Source organism: Emys orbicularis, chromosome 2 (assembly GCF_028017835.1).
Source record: "Emys orbicularis isolate rEmyOrb1 chromosome 2, rEmyOrb1.hap1, whole genome shotgun sequence".
Taxonomy (NCBI): domain Eukaryota; kingdom Metazoa; phylum Chordata; order Testudines; family Emydidae; genus Emys; species Emys orbicularis.
In genome coordinates, this window is record NC_088684.1 from 41,465,635 (window position 1) to 41,488,845 (window position 23,211).

General features: G+C 41.9%; 1 protein-coding gene across 2 annotated transcripts in view; it reads right to left on the reverse strand.

The window, feature by feature from the left end:
• MTDH (metadherin) overlaps positions 1-15,054 on the reverse strand; it is a 54,567-nt gene extending 39,513 nt beyond the window's left edge. Inside the window, exons 1-2 of one of the 2 annotated variants that reach the window (XM_065398242.1) lie at positions 14,638-15,054; positions 6,024-6,128 (exon numbers count right to left, since the gene is read on the reverse strand). In XM_065398242.1, the coding sequence (XP_065254314.1) occupies positions 6,024-6,128; positions 14,638-15,048 (516 nt within the window). In that variant the 5' untranslated portion in view covers positions 15,049-15,054. The remainder of the gene's footprint in view (positions 1-6,023; positions 6,129-14,637) is intronic. The other variant, XM_065398241.1, reaches the window with a different exon arrangement.
• Between the last annotated feature and the right edge of the window lie 8,157 nt (positions 15,055-23,211).

The following is a 23,211-nucleotide window of genomic DNA, read 5'->3' on the forward strand; positions in this document are numbered from 1 at the left end:
ATCCCTGCAGGCACAAGGTGTGGGGAAGGCTCTGGTGCAGCAGAGTAGAGAACACTTGCCAGGACTGCAAGGAGGAAGAGCCCCCTTCCCCGGGGAAGGCCATCCTGTTACTGAATGGCTCCGTCCCTGGGCAGGAGCCATTCAGCAGCAAGGTGGCCTCCACACAGCCAGAGGCTCCTCCTCCTCTTGGCAACCATGGCCGGGGTCTCTGCTCTGCTAGCGCCAGAGCCTTCCCCCTCACCTTGCGGTGGCAGGGATCCAGTGTCCCTAGCCATACTAGGAACCCTCAGTAGCTCCACTGTCATGGCCCTGGCTCCCTCGCTCCTGTGACTGCCGGGCTCCCTGCATGGCTGCTGACACCTGATCCCTGCTGGCACTAGGCAAGGGGGCAGGGAGAACTGCACTCACACCAACTGTTACTGATGGATTTTTTCTTCATCCATTTCAGTGTAAGCTGCAATTGACATTAACTGACATCTGTGGATTTAAATAGAGTCCTGCCAAGTCTAACTATAAGAAAGGCTGTAAGTTTGTCATGGAGATCACGGAAGTCACAGATTCAGTGACTTTCCGCGACCTCTGATTTCTGCAGCAGTTGGTGCGCCTGGCCCAGGGGCAGCTAAAGCAGTCCCGGTGCCAGGCCCACTGGCCACTCCTGGGGCAGTCTCGGGCCACCACGCCTCCCCGCCCCCCCCAAGCAGCAGCAGGAGTTTGGGTGTGGGAGGGGGTTGCAACATGGTACGGGGTGAGGCAGGCTCTGGGCGGCACTTACCTAGGGGGCTCTTTGGAAGCTGCAACATCCCCCTTGCTCAGCTCCTAGACGGAGGCGCGAAGCCAGGTATGTAGCCTGTCGACCCCAACACCAGCGGGGGTCCCGGGCCACGCGCCGCCCCCCCCCCCCAGCACCAGCGGGGGTCCCGGGCCGCGCGCCGCCCCCCCCCCCCCCCAGCACCAGCGGGGGTCCCGGGCCGCGCGCCGCCAGGTTGTTCCCTCCCCAAGATTTAGTCAGGGGTATATAGTAGAAGTCATGGACAAGTCACGGGCCATGAATTTTTGTTTACTGACCGTGACCTGTCCATGACGTTTACTAAAAATACCTGTGAGTAAAACGAAGCCTTAACTATAAGGCAGAAGGATCACTTGTTCAGTAACCGGCCACCAAGCACTGAGTATGGGAGGGCTACTGACTCCTCTCCATAACTTCTCTCCCCCCGCAAAAGAATAAGGGTAAGTTTCAAACATTTCTTTTTCCCTGCATTTGCTATTGTAGTAAACTAAAAGTAAACTAAATTAGGTATAGAGAAAAATAACCCAGCTGAGTTAGGGAAACAGTTCCTATACAACTGAAAATACTGTACATACTCTTAAACTAAACTACTATTTTATAAGAAAGCATATAACTAATGATAAAAAAGGGCAGTTGAAAAACTGACTGGCCAGTTCTAGTGAGCACCAAGTAATAGGTGTTCCAAAAAAAAGGAGTAAACAGACTATAAACCAATTCCCCATAACTGCTCAACTTCCACTGTTGGGTCTTGTGAGGTTATTATTTCAGAAGTTCTCCAGACATCAAAATCTTCCAGGCAAAAAAGGACCTAAACACTTTTTTTTTTAAAAAGGCTTTTTTCCGCTTTGCTTTAACAGCCCCCTCATTCCATCTCTTTATCATCCCCCCACACCTCCAAAAAAGAGGGCACAAACCCAACTGCCCCTCTGCTTGACCCATCACCTTCAAAATACAGCAAAAGTCAAATGACAAACATTAATAACTAAATAAAAAGGCCTACATAGTCACAAGAATAACTTGCATACAAATTCTGACAATTAAATTTTAAAAAACTGATTAGAGTATTAGACATCCAAATTTAACATCCAGCTTTTCTATGAAAAGCTCACATTAAATGTTTTTATAGCGTCTTACAAATAGGGAATTTATGTTGCTGTAAACAAGGATTTAATAAATAAATCAGAACTTAAAGTTTATCATCTTTGCTTTCCTAATATCAATTACTGGAACATGGTACATATCTACTTTTTCCACAACCTGCCAAACTCAGTCAAGGTTTCTAACATCAGTCACCATCTCAATTATATCACTGACTAAAACAGTCAGGAGGTGCAAGATGACTGTATAAAATAGGAGTTCTATTCATTCTAAATAATCACCTTCTGCTGCACAGAAGGCTGCCAATCTTCGCTCTGCCATCAGCTGAACAATACATTAAGAACTTGGCAGACTAGCAAAAAAAACTTTAAATCAGGCAGATGTGTGGGCCTCTATACAGAGGAAAATAAAGAATGTAAAAATAAGCTTTCCTTCCCCACCATAAGAAAGTACTGATTCAAGATGATGCATGCTTTTTTGCAAATAAAACTAGCTATGAAGGAGCTTTAAGGAACTTTCCATTTGCTCTAGTTTGCCACTTTCCAGTGGATGGCAGACACGTATGGCAAATTAAGTTTAATCACTTATTTTTTGCTCTTGTGTAACTGAACAAGGCAGAGATGAAGAATGAAGAGGGAAGTGGCCAAATTGCAGACAGTACACATGCATCTTCAGTACAAGACCATACTGGAGATGACAAGCAGAAAACTGTCACCATCTTCAAGGAATAAGTGAGGCTCATGGCCCCTGAAGAGAAAGACAGCAAAGAATCGCAGAAACACAAGAGGAGCACCAATACAAAAAAACTCAATGTACGCCAAGTAATTTTTAGATATGGAAAAAAACACTTAACTTGTAGTCATCAGTTTACTCCTCTAAGCCGAACAAAGAAAGAGCACTCTCACAGGGCCTTGGGAGATTCTACTCAGTGCACTCAAGCTATTAATGCAATGCATGTATGGAAAGAGGGTGATTTCCCAGAGTGACTAACATAGCTTTCTAACTATCCTAAGTTGAAAGAGAGGCTTGGAGCTGTTTTTAGTTGACACTGAAGGGCACCAATTTACACCCAGACTTCATATTTTTATCCACTCCAAAATCTATTTTCTTTTAATTTAAATAAGATGTTTTAGATTTTATTTAAATTATAAGTGTTTCTTTTTTAAAAATAAACCTATTTAAAATGAAATATGAATTTACTACAAAATACATTAAGGCCTAAACTTATTACAAGCTGCATATGTAGCAAAGATGAGAAGAAATCCAGAAGAAAATGAAGGTAACCTGAAAACTTATAACACATGGATTCAATGCTCATTTGACTAAAATACAACTCCAGGAATAAAGGAAAACATTGAAATTGCAAAATACTTCTGTAACAACCACTTTGCTTCAGTTTCACTGAAGAGAGAAGAAGGATCCAAACTAATTCTACCCAAGATATGCACTTGAATTCAGTGGTTGACTGTTCTGAGCCATTTATTAAGAAATGGTCTATTCTGATAATTTGCAAAGAGAATCATGACAAAATAGATGGAACTATAACAGCCAAAGTAGTCCTAATCAGCCTAAAGGGAAATGTATAAGATATGCTGAATACACAGAAACTTATTTCCATATTATTTGGCAAACTGTAGAAAGATTGCTGCTGTATTGCTGAGGCTGTTGAAATTTGGAAATAACTGAGGCATTGAAGCAAGAAATACCCAACAACAAAATTAAATTGCAAGAAGTAAAGAAACAGATGGATCAAGCACTTACTACACTTGGTTTTTTTGCTAATATTCTCAACCCAAAGTACCAAGTAGATGCCTAACTTCTGAAGAAGATGCTGGTATGACATGGACATCTAAATTAACTATCAGTCATGCCAACCATAATACATTTCAGGGCTGGAAGGTGAACCATTCAAGCAGTACACGTTTGCTGATGTTTTAAAAGAATGTCACACCACTGAATTGGTGGAAGTCACTAGCTAAGCACCTGGAACAAGAGTTTGTTGACATGCGAAACAAGTTTTTGACAGCATGGTCCCCTCTTCTGCAGGCAAAAAAAATAGTATTTTCTTCATTTGGACTAATCCATTCAAAGTTGATAAATCAATTGAGAGTTGAAAAAGCAGGAAAACTGGTCTCTTCCAGTCTATGAATAAAAATGAGGAGGGAGAGATGAGATCTACTAGTCTGAAAAATATGAAGAACAGTAATTTAGGAGGCTATCTTCTCATTTTCAGTAGACTTAGGTGAGTAGGAACCTAAGCTCCAGTTCCTTTCACTAAGGCATATTTGCTTAAATTAAATGTATATACTTATACATACCCCCTAGGTAGCAAAAAGATGTACCAAATCTTGTGTAAAGGCTCTATTTAGTTGTAAACCAACATGTTTTAATGGTTATTTTAACCAGTAATAATACACCTCTCTTGGAAAGTAACAGAAGTACAAATGGGAAAATTGATTAAAATGTATTTAAATAATCAAGGCTTTTCACTTTGTGATTTAAATCATGATTTAAAAATCGCCCTGATTTACTTCAAGGCATCCTACTAGATTCGCTCCTTATATTTCCCCAAAATGATCTGACTACATTACTCTAATAAAAACAGCCATTTAGTGGCATAGAATTACTTGGAACTGCAGTTTAGGCTTGGTATTGTTTCGTCAGGGAGGGAAGGAGAAAAATTAGCAGCGAAAGAGAAATATGTTTGTTTCTTCGCTTAAAAAAACGTTATTTTTACTTCCAAATACAAACACCTAGGATATACGTTAGAATTCAGGCTTCCATCTAACACTGGAACATATCTTGTTATTCAAATGCAGAACTAACTAATACTACAAGAATTTCCAATAACTTATTTACTCACTCAAGCTATAAAACCATTAACAGTTGGGAAATAAATCAGGACCAAATATTTGGGTTTTTTTTAATCAAATTGTTTCCTACATTCAACAACTTTTCAGTAATAGTTACAGTTAACCGTTTATGCTATTTACAGAATATATCTTCTAGTAGTACACAATGAATCCCCAACAGTATCATGAGAACAGTTTTTAGCCTAATCACTTTGTTGTCTATCACAGAAAGATTTTAAAAATTCCCTGCATGAGTGAGTACACTTTTATTAGAGCTAGAACCAAAACCAATGTGACAATCATTTTCAAATCAGGAAATCGCTGCACAGCAATTTACTTGACATATTATAATTTAAACCAGCAGATGTAACCTGTATTTTCAATTATATAAAGTTGTGAGCAAAAGAGCCAAGATAAAGTCAGTTTTGGTCATATGCCTATTTTAAATCAGATAAATAAAAGTTGTCTGGTGAACTGAGGGTATATTTGCTCAGTGGTTTATGGTACATGTTAAATCTGGAAGAAATGAGAAGGTAGTCCTCAATGTGTAGGAAATGACAAATTTAAATGCAATCTGATGTTCTATTTAAACATGTATAGCAAAGCTTTAACAGAAGATGTAAGTTTAGCCAACTAAGTCAGTAACAGAATATGCATGTAATTAATTTTATAACAAAAGCTAAAAAAAAAATTCTCCTTTATTTATTGCCAAAAATCAGACTTCAAGGTTCCATAATTGTCTTCAAAAATTAAGGACATCACCACCACCTAAAGGCCAGATCCTGAAGCCCTTAAGTCAACAACTCCCATTCAAGAGAAGAGTTTAAAAGTGTAGGATTTGGCCTTAAAACAGCACGCCCTCAGCTGTTAGATGATACAATAATTGTAAATTATTTGAAAGATTACACTGATCACCTTTTGAGCACCTACAGAGAGTACACACAATTGAATACTGATTTGGCCTTATCACGTACAGGAGCTGCTATTCAGTATTTTAAATTTCTTTGTTTTAAAAGGAAGTGCAAACATTTAATTCCTGATGTAGGATGTTAGTATCTTTAAAGCTATCTTTCAAAAAAAAAATAAATAAAAAAATAAAAAAAATTAGCAGTTGAAAAATTTACTATTTTTGTAAAATAATTTAAATTGGATAAGAGCTCTTCAGGGCAGGGATTGTCTTTTATTCTCTTATACATAATGGAACTGGTTAAGGTCTTCACATAATACAAATATATAAAAATTAATCTCATCAGGAAGTTTACTATAGTTTCAAAGCCATAAATAACCTTCTCATTTTTCTTTTCTGCATCCAGTGGCTGCTTCAGATTTTCTCTTCGAACCGTCTGAATTATTTCATCCTCAGACCCTTCAAGAACAGGCCGTCCATTAGGCTGCATATGTAATCAAAAATTTAAAATCAGATTAAATCTGAGAGGGCAGGTGAAGCAAATCACAGAATGTAAGTTACATGATTACAAAGACAGTATGAGAGGTTTTCTTTGAAGCCAACTATAGTTCTATGCATTATGGGGAAAGAACCTAAATGCTAGCTTAATTACCTTTCAATGTAAAGCAATTTAGTTTTATATGAAACATTTTCAAAGCTTATTTTCAAAATTTCAGAAGACTGCTACTGTGGTTGTATATACTGTATGAAGTTCAGAAACAAGTACATGAACTAGTAAATATGCTAAATGCAGCTGGATAAAAATCAGACTAGTAGTTTCTACAGCTAGTCTGTTGAATAGCAACTGTCTTGCATATCGTAAACAAGCAGATTAAGAATCATCACCAGTGAAGGAAAGCCATGACTTACCAAACTGTAACCAATTATGTAGTGGAATGTTACACAGCTTTACTATTTTTAATGTAAACAAACATGAAATAAAGTAGAGGACACTGGAAGTATTTTATCAATCTTTATATTGAGGGGTATTAATATATAATTGCTCCTAGACAAAAAAATATGTATCAATAAAATTTTCAGGAACTTTAGGTCTGATCTAAACAACTGTAGCTTGGATTCCAAATAAGTTTTGCTAAACATTACAATTTTTAAAAAAATTCTTCCTGATGAGGTTTAGGATTGTGTATATTGATAGCAATTACTTTAATACACATAAGTGAATGGGCATGTGCATTTGCTTTCTCACATGTATAGACACAGAAGTACACCCCTACTCGATATAACGCTGTTCTCGGGAGCCAAAAAATCTTACTGCGTTGTATTGAACTTGCTTTGATCCACCGGAGTGCGCAGCCCCGCCCCCTCGGAGCACTGCTTTACCGCGTTATATCTGAATTCATGTTATATCGGGCGGCGTTATATCGAGGTAGCGGTGTATATGCAGTATCCATGTGAGCAACTGCACAAGCACTCACAATTGGAGTAAGGTGTCCTCTGCAGTATCTCACTGTAATGCAATAATTGCATAAGTAACTGCATAAGTACAGCAAACTACCTTCCAGTTAAATCTCTGTAGTGCCAGCCACAATTCTGTTTTGCCAAATGTACTGGGGGAGGGAGGAAGGAGAGAGAGAGAGAGAGCGCGCGTGAAAATGGAGAAGTGTTTTCCCCTCAAACCAGGGACTACTTTTCAAAGCATCAACTTTGTCAGATACCAAGTTCTTAAAACTACAAGTTGCAAATGTAGTGGGTTACCTATTTAAATTAAAAACAAAGAAACCACACATACACACACATGGATATGCACGCTATTAAAAATCTTAAACTGGGTGAAATTTTAGACAGTCACTAAAAAAAAGCAGTTTTGGTCAACCGCAAACCATTCTCAAAATGTGACTCAAATTCACCAAATAAATCATTTCAGCCAGTTTATGAAGGAGGACCCCTCATGAACCATTCACAGGATGGTAAGAGGAGAAGGAGGTGCACATATAACTTTAGGCCTACTGGTTATGGCACTCACCTGGGATGTGAGAGACCTGGGTTTTAATTATCCTTTTTGTCACATTTATATGGAGAAGGAATTTAAATTTGGATCTCCCACCTTACAGGAGAGCGCCCCAGTGACCAGGCTATGGGATATTCTGGAGTGGGTCTCTCTCAAGCTTTCCTGTTGAAGTTGTTCCACTGTGTATACATAATTAAATAGTCATTGGAACAGGCTCGTGAACTTGGGTCTCTCACCTCCCAGGCAAGTACCCTAATCACTAGGCTATAGGAATCTCACTCTCTGGCCTGGTGACTATTCAAGTATTTTATGCAAAGTGGAACAGCTCAACTTGAGAAGCAGAGACCTATACCAGAATAATCCATGGCCGAACGGCTAGCCCTTGCCTGCAAATTCAAATCTCTTGTCCACATCAGACAGAGGGAAGAACTGAACCCCAGCTCACAAGTGATTTCCCTAACCACTGTGCTAAAGGTTATAAGGTGACACCACTTCTTGCTTCCAGCCAGTTTAGGAATCTAGTCTTTTATTAATTTGCTTTTAGGTGGAAATTTTTTTTGTTTTTGTTGACCCAAATGTTTTCATTGACTTGAAACTAGTTTTGTGTCTACTTTTTTGATGTGCTCAAATTTTTTGGATTTGGTTCAACCTGAACTAATTTTTTTTTTTTTTTTTTTTTTTTTTTTTTAATATTTTGGTGCTGCCAGTGAACTGAAAAAAAAAAAAATCTGTAATTTGCCATGCTCCACTTAAATCTGGATTTTTTTTAAAAAAAACCACTCCGAAATAAAGACCTCTGCACTTTTATTTAAAATATTTCTGCAATACCCCTCACCTCTTCCCCACTCTTCTGACAGTCTTCAATCAGACTGTTAGTTCCTAAGTGCTGTATTAGTACAAAGTAGTAATAAAGGACATTCTTACTGCCATTTAGACTCAGAGACTTATTACAATTATTAGCCTACATCAACCTCCTTCTCCCACCTCTGGAGCACAGAGAGAGAAAAAAGGGGCATGAAGGTTTAAAACAAACAAAAGGAAGTACTTCACACAACAGTCAACCTGTGGAACTGCTTGCCAGGGGATGTTGTGAAGGCCAAAACTATAATAATGAGATAAGTTCATGGAGGACAGATCCATCAATGGCTATTAGTCAAGATGGTCAGGAACGCAACCCCATGCTCTGGGTGTCCCTAAGCCTTTGACTGCCTGATGCTGTGACTGGACAACAGGAGATGGATCACTGATTGCCTTGGTCTTTTCATTCTCTTTGAAGCATCTGGCATTGGCCACTGTCAGAAGACAAGATACTGGGCTAGATGAACCATTGGTCTAACCCAATATGGCCATTCTTATGAAGATTTCATCTCCTGCTGATGTATCATTTAAGTTATGTTTCCATGATATGTTTAGTCTGCATGGCATCGTATTTAAATTCATCTCCATGGGATAGGAGCTGCATCTTCATTTTTATTTGATAGTACCAAACATACTCGACTGAGTTTGTATTTTCTTTTACAGGATACAATTTTAACTAAGAATTAAAAATCATGTTTAATATTAATCTCAAGCACTAGAACTAAAGTTGTTGCCTTTAATTTCAGAACAGGTCAAACTGTATGTTAAAGGGTATACTACTTTAATACTTGCTGACAGATTCAACAAGAAACATTTGTTAGATGGAAGAGCTGCTACTTATTAGCACCCAGTATATCTAGCTATTACACTGCCTTCATAACTATTCTAAGGCCAGGTCTGCATTACAAATTTACATTGATATAACTGCGTCATTCGGGTTGTGAAAATCCACACTTCTGATAGTGCTGTTCACACCAGTGGTTAGGACTGCATCGATGTTGATGGGAGAGTTTTTCCCATTGACAAAACTACTGCCTCCTGTGGAGGTGGATTAACCATGCTGATGGGAGTTCTCCCATCAGTATAGTAGCATATTCACTAAAGCGCTGCAGCTGCACTGTTGTAGCTTAAGTGTAGACCTGCCTCCTCAGTGACTTGACTTAGCAGATATATATTCTTCAGATTTCATTTGTTATGCACTGCCTATTTTGAAAGCCAAAAATATAGAACTGCTGTCTCTTGTAACTGATTTAATGTCCAAAGGTGAACACACACTTTCTGCACACAGGATGTGGTGACAACTGTTGACAGTGCATTTTTTGTGGGCTCTGAAGTGACTTGGGTGAAAAGTGCTATTCTCTCTTGCGGTGGCTTAAAGACTATGCTATCCTGCCTTCAGCTGACAGTTGAAAACAAAGGAAGAGGAACAATTTTAGGGAACTTCAGGATTTTTAAAAAAATGATCTGAAACAAATGTTACTAGAAGTGTACAGCCTTAACTGCAAATGGAAAGGTGTAATTTTGGGTTCAAATTATCTTTAAAAATAATAGTTGTAATATTTCACATTTAAATACATCCTGAAATTTTTTTTTTTTTAAATTATTTTCTGTTATGAGACGGTTTACTAATAAAACTCAAACTCAGCCCTGTATCATAACAATTAAGTTTTCAAATTGTGGAACCTTTTCCAAGTCTCAAATTGATTATTTTAGAACAAGACTAGGAGTTGATCCAACCTCAGTTACGAAAGATTACTTTGTTTGATCCTTTATTTAAATAGTAAAAAGTATCAAAATCTGCTATGTTACAGTATACTTACAAAGAACCCATAACACTTTCCATAGCATAGAACAGTGGTTCCCTATTATTGTTTTTAAACTAAATAAGACAATGAAGTTGATGGGTTGCCTTTTGAATCCCACCCACGGTCCAAATTCAAGGGGGGGAGTGAACAAAAACCAGAGACCAGCATCATCCTCACCCTCCCGAGGGGACACCAACTACCAGAAGCTCCGGCGGGGGGGCAGGGAGGAGAAGAGAAACCTTGTAGGAGCCAGGAGGCTCTGGGATTGGAGGTGGAAAAAAAATGTCTTATGAGGAGATAAATAATCCCTATAGATTCCTCTTTCAAGCACCTGGCAGAGGCAGAAATTGATTTCTCCATTGGATGGGGACTCCAAACAGTGAGCTATCCCCATCTTTTGAATCAATCTATGGCTAGGAAGTTTGGTCCTTTGTAAAGGTGTTACCGGAGATTACTACTCTTACAATCAAATATATTCACTAAATAGTTTTGGCTATTTGACTAACTAACATTAATTTATATTAAAAACTTTAGATTGGATATTATTTGACTAATATACTGGCAAGCAGTACACAATCTTTTTATTCCCTTAAGTTGCAAGGGGTATAGCTGTAGTGGTGTTCTTTACCCTACATACGGGTGGTAAGTGCCAGGTAAATTTTTCAAGCCCTGCATGCAGTAATACATGAAAGTTGTAGGTTACCTGCCATGGTGAAAGCTCAGTAATTAAATAGAATACTAAATTATATATATATTTTTTTAACAAGACATTGGTAGTTTTCATGTCATTCAAATATATATACATAGTGTTGTATTCATATTTTGATCACAATTTATTTTAAAAATGATACTACAGTTAAAAATATTTAACCCTATTTAAAATTTGGCAACACTGGAAGGATTAAACTACTGGGACAGATCCTGCTAATTTTTTTTCCATGAGAAATAGGATTAACTGGAACAGCATAGTTAATGATATGTATCATTGTGTATATATATATTTATGGATCCAGTATGTGCATTTTCTTTAACAAGAGAATGTGTGTTCATGGGGAGTTAAAAATAATAGAAGACAATACACCTATTAAAAACTCAAATACTTTGGTGGACGGGTGTGTGTTTGAGTTAGTAAGAGGGCTTCGTCCCTTTTGTTTCCTTGATGAAAAAGGCCTCAAGCATTTGTTAATTATTTTTGCTTTTCTTTTTCTTAGATATATAAAGAATGTCAAGTCTATTTTTTCCTGATTGCTGGGGGACATCGTGGAGGACTCAGATGTGTGTGTGTTCACTGAATAAGCAGGATTTTGAATTTTTAACAAATATACCCTCTCTCTAAAATGGTAATTAATCAAAGTTTTAAACAGTCTGAATAATACCCTCCCCTTCCAATTTCAAAGCTTTCACTCTCTGGATTCTTAAAAGATAATTTCACTGGTTCTTGGTCACCATAGAGTTTTCCAGGAGTGAAGACCTTAATTTCTAATTTAAAAAAAAAGGAGGAATACCCACTTAGCCATTCTTCTTCGCATAGCAAAGAACCAGAAAAAGGTATAAGCCCATTTTTTCCCCACTTTGCAGATCATCAGTTAAACTCTCACTTATTTAGATCTTATAATATGAGAGGCAACTGAAAGGCAAGGTTATAACAGGCCAAATGACATACATTCCACTTTCTTCCATCCTATTTTGGCAAAACAGTATTAAAACTATTTAGCCAAAACAGAAAGCTACAGACCAACCTGTCTAGGACCCAAATCTCTGACAAGAAAGAAAGAAAGCTTTAGAAGGGTGTGCAGTAACTTGATGCATGGGATTAGTTTGCTTACTAAGGCTTGGTCTACACTACCCGCCTGATTCGGCGGGTAGAGATCGATCTTCTGGGATCGATTTATCGCGTCTCATCTGGACGCGATAAATCGATCCCAGAAGTGCTCCCCCGTCGACTGCGGAACTCCTGCTCACCGAGAGGAGGAAGCGCTGTCGACGGGGGAGCTTGCCTGCGCCGCGTGGACCCGCAGTAAGTACACTTAATTCGATCTAGGAAACGTCGACTTCAGCTACGCTATTCTCGTAGCTGAAGTTGCGTTTCCTAGATCGATCCCCCGCCCCAGTGTGGACCAAGCCTAAGTGAAAGTACAGCAAAGCAAGCAATATAAAAAACAAGATGGATGAGGTAATATCTTTTATTGGACTAACTTCTGTTTGTGAGAGAAGCTTTCAAGCCCCAGAAAGCTCTTCTTCAGGTCTGGGAAAGATTTAAGATACACCTTAACTCACTTAAAATTGCCTTCACGAAACAAGGACGCTCCACCAGAGAAGTAGATTGCTTCAAGGAACAGACCACCCCAATACCCCAAGAGAACTTGCTTCAATACAGAAATAAAGCCTCCTCCAACCACACACCCCTCGTTGTCACCTACCACCTCAAACTGGAACCCATATGGTGTATCATCAAACTACAACCCAAACTTGATGGGGACCGCATCCTGAAGGAAATCTTTACTGAACCTCCACTTCTGACCTTCAGACAACCCCCCCCACGTCCTCCAACATCATCAGAAGCAAGCTCCCCACAAACCAGGACACACCAACTCAAAGCAGCACCAGACCTTTCCATAACAAGAGATGCAAAACCTGAAGACTTATCTCCACTGCTACAATGATCAACACACCTTTCAAGTTTCAGTGGTAGCCGTGTTAGTCTGTATCAGCAAAAAAACCAAGGTGTCCTTGTGGTATCTTTCAAGATCCATGGATTCTATACATGCCTATCACAACATGTTGTATACCTCATCCAGTGCACTAAATGCCCCAACAATTACATAGGTGAATCCAGATAATCACGATGCTCTCAAATGAACTTGCACAGAAAAATGATAGACAGACAAAAATTGCCTTTTCACAAAGCAATCACTCTATGTTTGACTTATCAGTCCTCATCCTCAAGGGAAATCTGCACAATACTTTCACAAGACGAGCCTGGGAACTTAAATTCATAACTCTGCTAGACACTAAAAATCATGGATTGAACAGACACACTGGATTAATGGCTTATTACAACAATCCGTAACCCACTAACCACATCTTTTTGTCCTATGACTGAGATGTTAACTGGCCACTCTACCTTGAATGGTCCCTTAGAATATGAGCTACCTATTTATACCAATCTGTTCTACCTTGCATTTACCTATGAAACTCCGAGTACCTTTCCCAGACCTGAAGAACTGTGTGTGACTTGAAAACTTGTCTTTCTCGCCAACAGAAGTTGGTCCAATAAAAGATATTACCTCATCCTCTTTGTCACTCTAATATCCTGGGATGGACATGACTACAGCTATGCTACAATATCAAAAACAGACAGTTGTCTGCACATTGTGATATTTAAAGACTGAAAAAAATGCAATGGAATCCTGCAATGCAATGGAATTTTAAAGTGGTTTCTTAAGAAACAGCTTTACTTACTTGAGATTATCCTTAGTGCACTTATCATACCCACCAAGTCTCTCTCATTTAGAAATAGCTTTTAGATTATTACAGTGTGTTCCTCTATGGATTATCGATTTCGCTCCATCTTTTCAATGAGACATGTAAAATCTTGAGTTGTCAAGTTTATCTCAAAGTCTGTTACTTATTGCTACAGTTTATAGTACCGGTTCACTTGTCTGGACTCTGTAATAAACTTTTAAAAAACCTAAGCTTGTTGAGTGAAGAAGGTAAACTTCTAACTTCTTTAGAGTTAAAGCTTTATTAAATTAAAAGGTAATTAAATCTCAAGACCTCAGGGTTTCTTAGAAAGATTTCTAAAGATGAACCAATGCTGTCCCATCTCCCCGCAAAAAGCTTCAATGCATTTACTGCTACTCAAAGCTTTCCAAGTAGCAAAGCAATTGAAAAGAAATGGGCAATCTCACATGAGCTATTCATAAGCCAGAGCAACATGCAAATACCACATGAGTTTCACCCTGCAGCTACCTTGGGAAACCTACAGCACTAGGACTACTTGCCCCTGGACTTCACCAGCAGCCCTCTCTCACACCAGCGTCCACCTTGAAGCACTATGGTAAGTTTTTCAAACTCTCGTTATAAATAAAACGTCTAAAACAAGAATGTTGTGGCAGTTTTACTTTAATCTGAAACAAACTGTTCAAATTAAGGACCGTGCTTCTTTCCATCTCCAAATGCAACTGTGAAGCCAGTCGTCCTCCTCCCTCGCGCCCCCCCCGTCAGTGAGCCCCCGGCCCCCTTGCGCCCCGCCCCCGTCAGTGAGCCCCCGGCCCCCTTGCGCCCCCCCCCGTCAGTGAGCCCCCCGCCCCTTCGCTCACCCTGGCCGCCCCTTTCTCCGCAAGTCTCTTCTTGTTCCGTTTCTTCTGCTCCTCAGCCTTCAGCAGCAGCAGCGCGGCCGGAGCCGCCTTGTTGGGGCCGCCACCACCGCCTGTCAGGCCCAGGGCTACCGCCTCATCTTCTTCTTCCCGGCCAGGCAGGCTCCGGGGCTGCTTCCTGCGGGAGCCCGTTGCGCAAGCCACGGCCCAGAGCAGCCCCAGCAGCAGCAGCAGCCCCAGGGCGGCCGTGGCGAGCAGCACGAGCCAGCTCGGGAGGCCCTGCGGCTCGAGGCCCAGCTCCAGACCCAGCTCTGTGCGCAGCAGGCCCAGCCCGACCGACAGCGCGTCCCGCACCCGGGCCGACACCTCCTCGGCCTGCTGGGCCAGCGCCTCCTGCCAGCTCCGCGCCGCCATCGCTGCTCCCACCCCGGAGGGGCCGAAACCGAGCGCGGGGCGGGTGCTCAAGCCAAGCGCATCTCCCGCTGCCGGGCCCGCGCGGGCAGAGCCGGGACCCGCAGCCGGGCCGCCCGCTGCGGCTGAGGGCAGGACGGAGTCGCTGGGAGCGGCCCGTTCAGCTCCGCGGCGCCTCGCTCGATCCCCGCCCCCGGCTCGAGTGCAACGTCACCTCTCAGGCTCCGCTGAACGTCGGCGGACGGCGCCGCGCAACGTCCCGCCGCACGCGGGACGCAGGGTGACGTAGGGCGGGGGAGTGGCGCGTGCACCCTCCTCCGGTCTCTAGAGGAGAGCTACGGACGCGTGCGCTGTTATTCTCCCCCCCCCCCCCCCGCTCCCTCCCTGGAGCTGTCAGTGTCCCCCCCCCCCCCCCCCGCGGGGCGGAGCGAGTCACTAGCTACACGTGGCACTGAGAGCGCTGGCTGCCGTCTGCCCCATGCTACTAGGGACAGCGAGCCTCGGCTGGTGCGGGGGGCGTGACCACGAGCCACTAAAGCATTTTCTTGCCGAGGTGCCTTGGAGCCTACGCTCCCGCTGGGAGGGGCTAGCATTGAGTTACACATTGACAGGGTGGGACACCCCAATAGCCCATTGCTTGCTCGAGAGGGCAGCGCAGTGCCCTGCAGCCCCTCCCGTCTGTTGTGGGGGCCAGGAGGTATCCCTACTTTTTGGAGGGGCTCTTCCATTGCTCCTCCTCCTGCCACAATCTTTGCTAACTGGCTGCTGCCCCTGATTGTGAGCATACAATTCCCATTGACTTTGAGGACAGAGCTTGGCCTTAAATGTTAAATTGCCTTTGTTTCAAAAACTGCAAAAATAATTTTTGCTGAAGTAAGGTGGGCTATGTCTAGTCTGTCAGTAATATCTCCTCTCCAGATAAATTCAACTCAAATCAAAAGTTCTTATCTACCATCACTCTTCATTATGAAGAATTTTTGTGCCTGAATGAATGACATGGTGAGATTGCCAGTATGGGGAGTACCAGCTTGTATATTATGCTGGCAAGTGGCTAGAGATCAGCATTGCCCATCATGCTGCAAAGAATATATGTATATTAGTGAGTTAACAGGACTGTACTTGTAATCTCTATTTCAGTTTGCAACTTGTCAAACTCCATTTGAATGAGGAAGAGATGGCACAACTTGAAGAACAGGGAAGTCACTACTTCACAGTCACTACCTCACAGATTTTAAGAAATTTTTTTTTTTAGTAGTTCCATGTATTCTATTCTGTTGATAATCTTAAAGACAGTAGGCCAAATTCTGCTTTCAGACCCAAGCACACACAGAGCTCAGCATAACTACAGTGGAAGTTTTGCGTGTAGAGCTTGATTCTCCACTGCCTTGCATCTCGTGTAGTTATTTACACCTGTGCAAAGTCACTGTAGTAACCATGTCCCCCACCCTAGCTGAATTTGGTGTATAGACAGGACCTTGGGAAAAGGTTGTAATTGTAGAATAAAATTACAAATCAGGCTTTGCTTGATTAATTTTTCATCTTGAATACTGCGTGCAGATGTGATCACCCCATTTCAAAAAGATATATTGGAATTGGAAAAGGTTCAGAAAAGGGCAACAAAAATAGGAGGGGTATGGAACAGCTTCCGTATGAAAAGAGATTAATAAGATTGGAACTTTTCAGCTTGGAAAAGAGACAACTAAGGGGGTATATGATGGAAGTCTATAAAATCATGACTGGTGTGGAGAAAGTAAATAAGGAAGAGTTATTTACTCCTCATAACATATGAACTAGGGGTCACCAAATGAAATTATTAGGCAGCAGGTTTAAAACAAACAAAAAGAAGTATTTCTTCAAACAACACACAGTCAACCTATGGAACTCTTTGCCAGAGGATGTTGTGAAGGCCAAGATTATAACAGGGTTCAAAGATGGTGTCCCTAGCCTCTGTTTGCCAGAAGCTAGGAATGGGCGACAGGGGATGGATCACTTGATGATTACCTGCTCTGTTCATTTCCTCTGGGGCACCTGGCATTGACCACTGTCAGAAGATAGGATACTGGGCTAGATGGACCTTTGATCTGACCCAGTATGGCCATTCTTATGTTCTTAATCATTTCACACTGTACTTTTGAAAGCAATAATGGATACATCTAAATCTCTTGAATTTTGCGAGAAACACTCTAGACCATCATTATTTTTAAGGGTTAGATCAGCAGCTCTGTTTTAAGTGTTGGGGTGGGTTTCTTTACACCTTAATGTATTTGTGCATGATGCTTTTTTGGTTTAAAAGTAACATTATCTATATGTTTTCAGTTAGTGGGCCATCTAATTAATTACTAAGTGCCAGATTTTCAACAGGACTCAGCACCCACAATCAGCCAAATTTTCAAAGAAGGTCATCATGTCAGATGCTAAACTCTTTTGAAAATCTGGCCCTTATTATTGTGCCTAAATTGAGTTTTTGAAAATCTGACCCCAGTTGTGAGTGCTGGACGCTTGAAAAATCTGGCCCTTAGGTGTTGAGTTCCTACAGAATTTTAACCTTCAGATCCTAACTCCTGGCTTTCCTATGCTTCCAAAGCCAATTGCTTTCGACTGTCTATGAGCCAGATTATTTTCTGATGAAATTCTTCTGAAGTCAGTGAGGTTACACCACAGATTAATTTGGCCCACTGTTTCCATCTGTATCTTTATTTATCAATGGTTTTCATAACTAAAGTCATCCCATCCTACCTGCAGTCATCTCATCATGTTTTTATTAAAAATGCATTGGATACATCAGTAGTCGAGAAAAGAGGGCATAATACAAATATAAACTTTTCATTTATTTTAATAGTATAATTACAGCTCAGATGACATTGAATACTGATATCTCTGCTCTTATATTGTGAATACAAAAAATCTTTCATTTGCAAATATTTATTGGCAATAAAAGTTCTGGCAGTTTTTTTTTTGTCAAATATCTTGCTCCATGTTACCAACTCTATAGACTGGCAGCCAAGTGCGGCTTCATTATCTGTACTTTACTTTAATTTACAGATTGCCGAGAGAGTTCATAGTGATCACAAGCAGAAAAATGGGGCTTTTTACCAGTAACTATTTAACATAGTTTTGGTAAGCTTTTAAGAGTAAATATTGGTTTAATTGAAAATGAGAAAGCTTGGTGGTATATAGTCCCTGGGTGCTTTAGGATACACTGTGCACATCTAATGAAAGGCTTTGATATGAATACTATAGTGTTCATTATAGACTCAATTCAGTCACCCTTAACATGATGAGTAGGACCTTACTCTGTGAGTAGTTCCATTGATTAAGGTGCTACTCTGTCAGAGTAAAGGTGGCAGAATTGGGCCCTATATGTGAAAATGATCAGCCAACAATGGTGGAATTTGTGAATCATTATTAACTTGCAGAAGTGACACAAATATTTTAAATTCAAAATAAACAATGTAATTACTTGAGCAAAGTATTTTCTTTGAATCTGAGGTTACCATTCAGGCAATAACAATGTAACACAAACTACAGTGTACTCTTTTTATAAGAATCACATCTGTCCTGGATGATTTGATTCTTATAACTGGTTGAGTCTTACAAACGGAATATTTTATTAGTATAAGAATGATTTTTGTCCCACTGGTTTTGATGACTATATGCGGTTGATTCTTATATTAGTGATTCTTATAAATGGAGTCCACTTTATATAAGAGCTAGGTATTAGTACTATTATAATAAACTAGCATATGCAGGAAAACATTGCAAGAACTCAGGTCAAGGCTAAATTCCAAAATATAACTGATTGAACTTAAGGACCAGAGCTATCTAAAAGCAGCACTGTGGCACCACCAAGTGGTAGCATCACTGATGATAACAGCATAGTTCTGGGAAATAGATTTGTCTAGATCTAGATTCTAGGGGATAAAAAGGTGTGTTTTAAAATCATGTTAGCTGACCCTATTTGAAGAGTGTCTTTGTTCCATTCTCTTAAATTGATAAAATAACAAATTACGCAAAAATCAAAATAGGATATTCTTATTCCAAAACACAGAATCTTCCACCATAATAACAAAAGGTGTGAATTAAAACTGAGATTGTTATTTCAGTGCAAGTCTGTGTCATTCAGCCTTACAGGGTGGAATGAGTAAATCAGAGCTCCAGATACTACCTTGGTTATCCATTGAATACCAAATCTAATGTAATATTCTCATACTATTCTTCAAAGCTGTTAATAGGCTTGACCCGAGCTATTTCAAGGTCTCTGGCCCAGATCTTCAAATGGATTTGGCACCTAAACTCCCATTAAAATCATTGTAAATTAGGTGCCTAGATACCTTTGAGGATTTAGAACTAACTCTCTCTCTCTCTCTCTCTCTCTCCTCTGCCAACATGATCTCCCATGTCAATTGCATTTTTCAGGGAAAATGGAAATGTCCACTGGAAATCTCACCTCTTAAATATAGCATTCCCCAGAGCATGCAGCAGAAGAAAATAGGACTGCACATTCCAAAATAGAAGCAGGTGATTAAAGTAAAGAGCAAGATTGAAACATGGAACATCATGAACATACTTCTTTGCTCCCTCTTTTGTCATCTCTCCTCTCCCTGCAGACGTTCTTTGTTTCACCATGATTATCAAACAACCCCTCAGATATCTTTTTACAACTTACTGTTCCCTCTTCCAAGACTGCAGATGCTCCCCTGGAAACAGAACTGGTGCACCAGGAGTTGTGGCAAAATTCCTGGGGGGCTGCACATCTGGCAAGGAGCTCAGTGCCACTGGCGGCAGGGAGTCTGTTGCTATGTGGATCCTCTGATACCCATTTCATAGAATCATAGAATATCAGGGTTGGAAGGGACCTCAGGAGGTCATCTAGTCCAACCCGCTGCTCAAAGCAGGACCAATTCCCAACTAAATCATCCCAGCTAGGGCTTTGTCAAGCCTGACCTTAAAAACCTCTAAGAAAGGAGATTCCAACCACCTCCCTAGGTAACCCATTCCAGTGCTTCACCACCCTCCTAGTGAAAAAGTTTTTCCTAATATCCAACCTAAACCTCCCCCACAGCAACTTGAGACCATTACTCCTTGTTCTGTCATCAGGTACCACTGAGAACAGTCTAGATCCATCCTCTTTGGAACCCCCTTTCAGGTAGTTGAAAGCAGCTATCAAATCCGCCCTCATTCTTCTGCAGACTAAACAATCCCAGTTCCCTCAGCCTCTCCTCATAAGTCATGTGCTCCAGCCCCCTAATCATTTTTGTTGCCCTCCGTTGGACTCTTTCCAATTTTTCCACATCCTTCTTGTAGTGTGGGGCCCAAAACTGGACACAGTACTCCAGATGAGGCCTCACCAATGTCGAATAGAGGGGAATGATCACGTCCCTCGATCTGCTGGCAATGCCCCTACTTATACAGCCCAAAATGCCGTTAGCCTTCTTGGCAACAAGGGCACACTGTTGACTCATATCCAGCTTCTCGTCCACTATAACCCCTAGGTCCTTTTCTGCAGAACTGCTTCCTAGCCATTCGGTCCCTAGTCTGTAACAGTGAATGGGATTCTTCCGTCCTAAGTGCAGGACTCTGCACTTGTCCTTGTTGAACCTCATCAGGTTTCTTTTGGCCCAATCCTCTAATTTGTCTAGGTCCCTCTGTATCCTATCCCTACCCTCCAGGGTATCTACCACTCCTCCCAGTTTAGTGTCATCTGCAAACTTGCTGAGAGTGCAGTCCACGCCATCCTCCAGATCATTAATGAAGATATTGAACAAAACCAGCCCCAGGACCGACCCTTGGGGCACTCCACTTGAAACCGGCTGCCAACTAGACATGGAGCCGTTGATCACTACCTGTTGAGCCTGACGATCTAGCCAGCTTTCTGTCCACCTTATAGTCCATTCATCCAGCCCATACTTCTTTAACTTGCCGGCAAGAATACTGTGGGAGACTGTATCAAAAGCTTTGCTAAAGTCAAGGAATAACACATCCACTGCTTTCCCCTCATCCACAGAGCCAGTTATCCCCTCATAGAAGGCAATTAGGTTAGTCAGGCATGACTTGCCCTTGTTGAATCCATGCTGACTGTTCCTGATCACTTTCCTCTCCTCTAAGTGCTTCAGAATTGATTCCTTGGGGACCTGCTCCATGATTTTTCCAGGGACTGAGGTGAGGCTGACTGGCCTGTACTTCCCCGGATCCTCCTTCTTCCCTTTTTTAAAGATGGGCAGTACATTAGCCTTTTTCCAGTCATCTGGGACCTCCCCCGATCGCCATGAGTTTTCAAAGATAATGGCCAATGGCTCTGCAATCACATCCGCCAACTCCTTTAGCACCCTCAGATGCAGCGCATCTGGCCCCATGGACTTGTGCTCGTCCAGTTTTTCTAAATAGTCCCGAACCACTTCTTTCTCCACAGAGGGCTGATCACCTACTCCCCATACTGTGCTGCCCAGTGCAGCAGTCTGGGAGCTGACCTTGTTCGTGAAGACAGAGGCACAAAATTCATTGAGTACATTAGCTTTTTCCACATCCTCTGTCACTAGGTTGCCTCCCTCATTCAGTAAGGAGGTAGGTTCATCACAAGAGTGCATGGCTACCTCAGTCAGTAGACTGGGGGAAGGGATAGCTCAGTGGTTTGAGCATTGGCCTGCCAAACCCAGGGTTGTGAGTTCAATCCTTGAGGGGCCCATTTAGGGATCTGGGGCAAAAATCTGTCTGGGGATTGGTCCTGCTTTGAGCAGGGGATTGGACTAGATGATCTTCTGAGGTCCCTTCCAACCCTGATATTCTAAGATCCCTTAGCACTGCAGTTGCTCTATAGGCTTGGGGGAAGGTGCCTTCCCATTTTCTCTCCTTCATATCTGCTATTCAGGCTGGATGTTAGGAAAAAGATTTGTGCTTTAATGTAGCTCTTGCTCAGCTAGTAATATATTTGTGAGGTAATGCCTCCTGCCATCTCTTCCTGTCTAAAACTGTGGCCTGGTCTACACTACGAGTTTAGGTCGACTTTAGCCGCGTTAAATCGAATTTAGCCTGGACACGTTCACACGACGAAGCCCTTTCTTTCAACTTAAAGGGCCCTTTAAAGCGGTTTCTTTACTCCACCTCCGACGAGGGGATTAGCGATAAAATCGGCCTTAGGGGGTCGGAATTGGGTTCGTGTGGACGGAATTCGACGTTATTGGCCTCCGGGAGCTATCCCACAGTGCTTCATTGTGACCGCTCTGGACAGCACTCTCAACTCAGATGCACTGGCCAGGTAGACAGGAAAAGCCCCGCGAACGTTTGAATTTCATTTCCTGTTTGCTGAGCGTGGAGAGCACAGGTGACCACGCAGAGCTCATCAGCACAGGTAACCGTGATGGAGTCCCAGGATCGCAAAAGAGCTCCAGCATGGACAGAACGTGAGGTACGGGATCTGCTCGCCATATGGGGAGATGAATCAGTGCTGGCTGAACTCCGAAGCAGTAAACGAAATGGCAAAATATTAGAAAAGGTCTCCAAGGCCATGAAGGACAGAGGCCATAACAGGGACGCACAGCAGTGCCGCGTGAAAATTAAGGAGCTAAGGCAAGCCTACCACAAATCCAGAGAAGCAAACGGAAGGTCCGGGGCTGAGCCGCAAACATGCCGCTTCTACGCGGAGCTGCATGCCATTCTAGGGGGTGCAGCCACCACTACCCCAACCGTGTGCTATGAGTCCCTCACTGGAGAAACACACAGGGAAGCGGGTTCGGGATACAAGGAAGATGAGGATGAAGATAATGTAAATAGCTCACAGCAGCAAGGAAGCGGAGAAACCGGTTTCCCCAACAGCCAGGATATGTTTATCACCCTGGACCTGGAACCAGTAACCCCCGAACTCACCCAAGACCCTGTGGGCACACAGGGGACCTCTGGTGAGTGTACCTTTGTAAATATTACACATGGTTTAAAAGCAAGCGTGTTTAATGATTAATGATTAATTTGCCCTGGCAATCGCGGCCAGTACAGCTACTGGAAAAGTCTGTTAACGTGTATGGGGATGGAGCGGAAATCCTCCAGGGACATCTCCAGAAAGCTCTCCTTCATGTATTCCCAAAGCCTTTGCAAAAGGTTTCTGGGGAGGGCTGCCTTATCCCGTCCGCCATGGTAGGACACTTTACCACGCCAGGCCAGTAGCACGTAGTCTGG